At 44.1% G+C, this 7,977-nt stretch overlaps 1 protein-coding gene across 1 annotated transcript; it reads right to left on the bottom strand.

The window, feature by feature from the left end:
• Positions 1-1,758: 1,758 nt before the first annotated feature.
• Positions 1,759-6,103, bottom strand: LOC118452572 (TRPM8 channel-associated factor 1-like). The gene is given in 3 exon segments (XM_035897132.1): positions 1,759-1,868; positions 1,871-2,333; positions 6,071-6,103. Coding segments are annotated over 3 exon segments (606 nt in total).
• Positions 6,104-7,977: the final 1,874 nt, after the last annotated feature.

The following is a 7,977-nucleotide window of genomic DNA, read 5'->3' as shown; positions in this document are numbered from 1 at the left end:
GGGTGGGAGTGATTCATAGCAATGGGAAATGCTAATGCACCATGGATGAGTAGATGGGAGGGGACACTGCCAACCTCTGTCTTGAATTTGGTCACTCAAAAGAACTTCTAAAGTTTTTTTCACATCCAATCCATGTCTGGAAAACCAAAAACAATCCTTGTCATCCAGATTGATTTACAAATGCTGAAACCTGTACTTATCTTTGCACTTTTAGTAGTGATATAGTCATGAATTCCTATTAACACTCCTTGTTTCAAGAAGTTATCAAGACAAATATATTAATCTCTATCAAAAGAGACTTGAAAGTTAACCAACAGTTATTACTGAAGTGGCAGCAATGTTAAAATTACAGGGGTCACCAGCTTTCCTTAAGCATGGTATAAATTGAATTCCAGGCAAGAATGGTGCTGTGTGCTTGTGACACATGTTAGATTTTTCTGCAATGGGCTAAGATGTTACCACCCACAGAGGGTCACTCTATCCTTCACAAGAAGAAGTTATTGTTCTCAGGGCACAGAATCCATAAAGAGATCAGGCAAGCACTTCCTAATTCTTTTCAGTGCAAAGGCAAACATGTACCCCCAAATATTCTTAGCAATGGCTTCAACTAATCCAACTGATTTTGCTTTCAGGAAACCTAGAGGCTCTGACACTTAACAGTTCAGCTTTAAGGTGGTGACCTCCAGTCATAGAGCAAATAGAAACCAGGTAGTAAAATGTTAAAACTGTGATAGTTGTTTGCAAAGTTGCACAGTCATCTGGTACTTTGCTTGTCTCTTTACAAGGCTTCAGTCTAAACTTTAGCCTACATTGCCTGCCTGCCTCTCCATCCTAGGACATAAGAATAATTTTTTCCATCAATAATGGTAGTTAAACACTGAACAGGTGCCAAGACAGGTTGTGGAATCTCTGTCCTTGGAGTTATTCAGGACTTGACTATACAAAGCCATGAGCAACCTGCTCTGGGTGGCCCTGCTTTGAGCAGACATTGGAGCTGAACTTTTGGTCAGCCCTGAAGTGGTCAGGCAGTTGGACTAGATGATCCCTTCCAACTGGAACTAATCGATTCTGTTCTGTTCCATTCTATTCTATTTGCAGCACTGGGCAGAAAAGGATCACCTATGCTACTGAGTCTAGTTGCCTCCATTCCCAGGCATCTACACAATACACAATCTAGTAGGGAACCACGGCTAGATCACAGGCTCTGTATGGACAGTATCCAAGCCTCATGGACCCACACAGTGTCTACCTCATGCTTCCCAGGGACTTTGAAGTGGACCCTGAATTGCAGCGACACCCTATAACAAAGCTAAGAACTCTGTTACAAATGCCTTAAAGTTTACACCACGCTACAGTAGGTTAGCAGGAAAGACAAAGGTCATCTATTGTGTCCCAGATCCTGCGTCAGGAAGAATTTAAATACCTCAGGAAGTGGCCCCATAGCTATGCTACTGACATAATGGGAAAAAAAGGCTAAATGTGCCATAGCACTGCAGATCAGACCCAACCAAAACTTTCTTCATAAATAGTCATCTGTTGAACATTTTGACATGGGCCACATGAGCCAAGCTTCTTGGTAGTTTCTCAATAACCTGTAGAAGCACCTTCAACTCCTGCACATCCATCTCTATTCATGATCATTTCTTTTGGGGGACAGAGAAAAGAAACCTTTATTGTTCCAGCAGGCCAATAGCAGAAAACCCAAGGCAGAAAACACTACATACAATCTAAAGATGGTGCAAAAAAATATTTAAATACTCACTGAGTGATCAGAGGAATCCTTGGCATTTCTTTAGACACTGAGAAAGTGCCAGTCTCTCCCTTGCTGCCTGTGAAATACACGCCAGCCACGTTGGTCGCCTGGTTCCAATGAGCAGCCCTCCACCCCCCTTTACAAAGCCAACCAGGTCTTTCGCCTGTGTGCTATCATAGGCGTCCATATAGTACACCCCCAGGGAGGGGCTAAGCTCTGCCCCAGACTGTGCCTTGGTGCCAGCCTGGAGCAGCAGCTGGGAGAGGGAATCCAAATGAGAATGGACCCCAACCAGGGCCTCGGGGGAAGGCTTGAGCCACTCCACAGCATTTCTGAGAAACTGAGAAAACTTGGAGTTCTTCAAGATTCCCTCATGGGAAACAACCACCATCTGGCCCTTGCCATAACAAGATGCTGCAATTAGCACTTGGCCATTGGTGCTCAGCAGCACTGGGGAGGCCTCACCTCCAATCGGCAATAGCTCACATGGATGATATTTTGTTGTGAAGTCAAATGAATTAACATCAGAGAGGCATACACTGCTGTGGGATGCATTTGATATACCTCTTGTTAAAGAGTACTGAAAGAAAGAAATAAAGAAAGAAAGGGAAGCACTTTGGGATTAGAAGCTACAATTGAAATGTTTAACAGATAAAAGCTATTGAGATACACACCAGCTATGCTGTTCTGCAGTCCCAGGAGGAACCTGTATCCCTGAGTCATGCACAAATATATAGCCCAGAAGTAAGGTGAGCCAGGAAAACATGACAGGAATGAGGAAAATTTGCATAGCTACTAGTCACACAATAACCCCAACAGACATATTAGGAAATGTACACTGAAGACATAATTCCAGTTAAGCCTTTCCCTGTTCTTCTACCTATGAGTGTTTGAACTGGTATGAAACTGCTTTACAACACTAACATGCCTGGAGTTGTAGAAGAACAATCCAAATAATTTTTTTATGAGATAATATGTAGACTTCAGATTACTAGGTCTAGCCACAAGCTATTATATTTCCACAGCTCACTTTTAAGAGGAATTCTTGCATTCAAAGGCCTTCAGTTATCTCTAGGAGTGTAGGGCTTAGTGTTCATCCCACTGGCAGAGGTGGAATCAATACCTATTGTGCCATTGTACACCTGCTGTCAGAGTGTGTTGCACCCAATGAAAGTTGTATGGACTTAAAGGAACATACTTCATATACAGAGTAAAGAATTTATTGTTAGTCTCATTAGTGCCTTGACGGTAATTACAATACAGCAAAAATATTTATCCAGTTAAAATTATACTAACATATATAATACAAATTCTTCAATTATTGCTAAATCCCAATAATGATACAGTTAGAACTGCTATATACAGGCTCTCCAGTATCTAACCATTTTCCCAGTGCTGGTTCCTGATGTTCAGTTGTGCTAGTCTGTGCTAGAAGAGATGGTTTGCAGTGAGCCATCAATATCCTGAGTTCTTTGCTAGGAGGAATTCAATGGAGAAAAGGAGAGGGAAGTTCTTCCTCTTTGATCTTAGGTCCTTTTGGAGTTATTTATATACTTCTTAAATAACCTGTTTCTTACTGCCCCATGGATTGGTTACATGATGACTACTTAGTAATGTTAGACCTCTACCATATCTGATAAATATGCAGAATCAGTGTTAAGCTACAAGAGATAGCCCTTCCTCCTGACTCTTTCCTAACACTTACAAATCTGTGAAGTTATACCTAAAAGAGTCCTGTGGCCACTCAAGATAGTTACTAGTGAGTCTTGAGCTGTTAAATTAGTACAAGGCCTGTGGCTTGCCTCTAGCAATAGCAACCATGCATTTACCAGGGAACAGAGAAGACCAAACCCCTTCCAGAGCATTACGTATAGAGTGCTAAAGAATTAGACCATGTTTTTGCAAGCCTGCATGCTTAGGGGCACATCTTCTGGTATAAGCAGTGCAGTCCCTTTGCCTCCCCAGCCATCTACCTGACCATGAGGATAGGTAACTGCCTCCATTCGTGACCAGCTTATCTGCTCTGGGGCTACACTGATGTAGCAGGTTCCATGTATCTCCACCCGTCCAGACAGGAAAACTAAGCAGGGTAAAGCTGTGATAGCAGAATTTTTTTTAACCCGTTCCTGCCCCAGCTGCCACCTTCCTTCCTAAGCTGGCCTAGCGATATGCCAGGTGCCTTCCTATATCAGCAAAGGGACAGGGTAGAGAGCTAGAGATAGGCCCACGGGGAGAAGGAATAGGGTGCTACTTCACATCTACCCCAGGCTAGAGTGAACAGGAACTCTAGCCATTTAATATTTGCTTCCTATAACCTCAAGTGAAGTGACTAGCTGATCTAAGCCCATGTCCCTGGGAGCCGAGAACATGTCAAAATAGCCACCACATATGGTTTTCTGCTGGCAGTTTCAGCTGAATGTCAGGGTCCCGAGTGCACCAAAAGGCCTTAATGGCCTTAATGGTCAACGTCACCTGGGGCCTCCACCCACTCCCCCTGCCCATGGGCCCAGGGCATCCATTTTGGCTCAGCCCTGGGCCTTCAGATGTTGTTGGTGCGCCTGTTGTTAGGCCTGTCTCTGGCCCTACCTCCTGGATGGCTCTCAGAAATTTGTTTTAGATAGCTTTCCTCCAGGATGGGCCCTGCAGGTGTACATTGTAGCTTGTCTCCCGTCCTGCCCCTGACCCTCTCTCCTTTTGGGCTCCCTGGATGGACACTGGGTCTGGCTCATCACTTGCCTTGCCTGGGACCACTGAAGGACTCTGTTACCAGCACCTGCTCTGCCCACGGTGTTCACACCCTGCGGGTCTGTGCTGCCGTCACCCTCCGCTCCAAGCTCACTTTCTCCTAGGAGCAGCTGTCCCTTGCTGCTCCCTCACACTGAGAAGCCAAAGCCTGACAGTGCCATGGAGCTGCCCTGGCCTCCTCACTCCCCTCAGCACACAGCTCGGGGGCACACAGCCAAGGCAGACTGTAGTTCATTCAAGGGACAGAGTCTAGGCCTCACTCTCAGAAGACAGCAATTTTCAACCTGATCTAGCTGTGGCTAAATCTTTTTACCTTTTAAACAGCTTTAATTTGCTTAACTAGACTGTAGTCTGTGGGGAAAGGTACCGTGTGTTTCTGCGTGTTTGCACAGTGCCTGGCGCAACAAGGCTCTCGCCTGCACAGGAGCCCGATGGCCTAAAAAGAATAATTAGTAAATGGCTGTCAACTCCTAGGCTGAATCTCTTTGATTAGGTAAATGCTTTTGCTTTTTTGACTATTCAGTCAGGTGGCTTCGGTGAACACCGGAATATCTATTACTTCTTTTTTTAAGGTCAAGGTCAAATTTTTTTTTTTTTTTTTTACTTTCTGAGGCCAGCATGAACTGTCAAACCAAAGATAATATGAATTGTGTCAAACCAGATCTGCTAATTCCTCACTGAGATAGAATCATGGAATCATAGAATCATTTAGGTTGGAAAAGACCTTTAAGATCATCAAGTCCAACCTTTAACCTAACACTGCTATCCCACCACTAAACCATGTCCCTAAGCACCTCATCTGCCCGGCTTTTAAATACCTTCAGGGATGGGGGCTCAACCACTTCCCTGGGCAGCCCATTCCAGTGCCTGACAACCCTTTTGGAGAAAAAATTTTTCCTAATGTCCAACCTAAACCTGCCCTGGCACAACTTGAGGCCATTTCATCCACTTAAGGTTTTTTCCTTTCCTGTTTGCTCTGGTCAAACTACAGATGCTTCTGAGCCTTGCTTTTCTCAGAGCAGGAAGAGGCAGAAGCAGGCCGCTGAGGGCAGAGCAGCTGCACAACCACGTGCATTGTAGCGCAAACTGGGTGAGAAAGGCCCCACCTCAATAATGTAAACAGGCTTGGAATAAGCAGTGTCTTTGGCATTGAAGCTGGACAAGCTATCCAGAATAGAAAGATTAGAGAAAAAGGGCATGGTAGAGACCGTAAGTATCAGAGGTGGCTTGCTGGGCAGATTCTTATCTCCCTCCCCTCCCCCAGCACTGCTTGTCAGAAAAGTGCACTCTTGGTCACAGGCAACAAGGAAGCCTCTGCGGGTGCAAGATGATACCCACACACCATGTGGCCATCTCTGGACTTGGACTTATAGACACAGCTGTGTGCTTCAGTTGGGAGGATCCAGTAGGAGGATGCTTCAGCTGGAATTTGCTCTGACATGCAAAATCATCTGTTATGGTTTAAGCCACCTATCACCACGTCTTTTATACCATACTGATGGCACTGTCCCCTGCTGCAGCAGTCAAGCAGTTCCTCTCAGACCACAGAGGTCTGGTAGGTGCCTGACTTACCCATGTACCCTTCCACAGCCCAATGACAGCCATGTCCCTCCCCTCTGACGCTGCTGCTATTTGACACATCCTTGAACCTCCCCTCTATGTGAGCATTCCTGGTCATCTCAAAGCACAGCTAAAAATATACATCTCCATTGACAGAGGTCTCTAAGTTTCTTCCTCTCTTCTACAATATTAACATAAATGAAATTGCTCTTCTGTACTTCCACACTGTATTTCCTCAAAGAAAAGAGCCATTCCTGTATTCCAGAAGAGTTTTATCTAGAGAATACTATGTCCCATTCAAACTTCAGTTTGCTCACATAGCTCGCACCCTCCACAATTCCATCTGACTGTCCAAAATCTCTTCATCTGCAACAGGCTTCTTTTCTTTCTTGTGTAGCCTTAGGCTATCAAGTATTAAATCACTCGGTAAGTTTTTTTATCCCACTCTTTCTACTCCCACAGAACTCCCTGGACCCTGAGTACCCCACTGGTCTGCAGTGGAAATCCAACTGCTGCTCAGCTCTGACAGTAACCAACTCATATTGCATGTTTTCAAGTGTCACTTTCAGTCATTCATCCTCTCCAGCCATTATTCCCCATTCTCATGCACTTTCAGCTTTCTTATTATTGGCATGCTACATGATGAAAGATTGAGTGGGAAGAGTCAAGCAGCCAAGACAGGTGTGCATACTGCTGCATACCTGAGGAAAGTGGTCAAAAATCATATCGTCACTGCCATACCACAGAGTTTGCTTTCTTTCATGCCAAGATGATTCATCTAACCTACCTGAGGAAGAACTGGAGAACTGCCAAGGGCAAATCCTCTGCACTGTCTTAGATGACTTGCTCTCTGCAGGTGCCTGCTTCTCTGCATTGGCCCTGAAGGGAGCCTTGGGTGAGCAGCTCTGATTGAGATGGCTGACTTTTGGAGGCATAAACCAGGGCAGATGAATCCCATTTTAGCTATGCTTGATTTTTGGATTACTTCCTACAGCTGCTCCCTGGAGAATCAAAGGCTAAAATAATCAATACAAAATTTCAGTAGTTGTCTAACTAAATTTTGAGAAATCAAAATAAGAACCTGTCATTAAATCAGCAGCTCATTCAATGCCACTGAGTTATTACCAACATGTTTGAAAATATTTTCTGCTAGCCAGCAAGTTTATACAGAAGTAATTAATAAAATTGACAGAGTCATCAGCATTTTATTTCACATTGGAAAAGGTATTGTGCCTCTGTGTGTTTCTCCAAGGGTCTTGGCAAATCTGACACTTCACATACTGGTGAAATCACCATTAGCCTGATAACGAAAGGGAAGACTTCGTCAGATCCTTGTCGGGCTTCCAGCTCCCTACTAGCAGGAGTATATAGCAATAGCAGGCAACTTTCCACCAAAAGCAAGGTGACCATAAAAATGAAGCCAGTAAGTCTATATGTAAATTTGAAAACCTCAACAGTGAACCCAATCATTCTTACTTTATTAGAGCACGAAAATCCTCTGTTTCTGGTTTTATTTTTGCTAAGGTCAGTGTGGCCTCCTAATCTGTTTTATGTTTTTTCCCACTTCAGCTCTTGCTTAGGTCACTCTCAGGTGTGTCCTAGGTATTCCCCAGACTGCATGCTGAATTCTTCTGTGACTGCTGCTTGAACTACATTTTCACAGAAATTATTCAATGTTTCATGTGTTATTTTGCAGTCTATCTCTGTGATAACATTTTCTTGTCTTACTGCCACAATTTCAGTTTGGCCTTTCTGCTTTGATGGGCTACCCCAGCATGCACCATCCCTAGTGGATAAGCAATTGCAGAATTCAGGCCTGCAACATGCCAATCTTTTCTCTGATTTATGCTACTTTGCTTTTTTTTATTATTATTTTATGGAGGAGAACAGACATCATTCTGAGGGTGACATTATCTGAG

The sequence above is a fragment of the Egretta garzetta genome, unplaced genomic scaffold (genome assembly GCF_000687185.1).
Source record: "Egretta garzetta isolate BGI_Z169 unplaced genomic scaffold, ASM68718v1 scaffold797, whole genome shotgun sequence".
In the NCBI taxonomy this organism is placed as follows: Eukaryota; Metazoa; Chordata; class Aves; order Pelecaniformes; family Ardeidae; genus Egretta; species Egretta garzetta.
The sequence above is the reverse complement of the archived record's forward strand: the minus strand, read 5'-3'. Positions and strand labels throughout refer to the sequence as shown.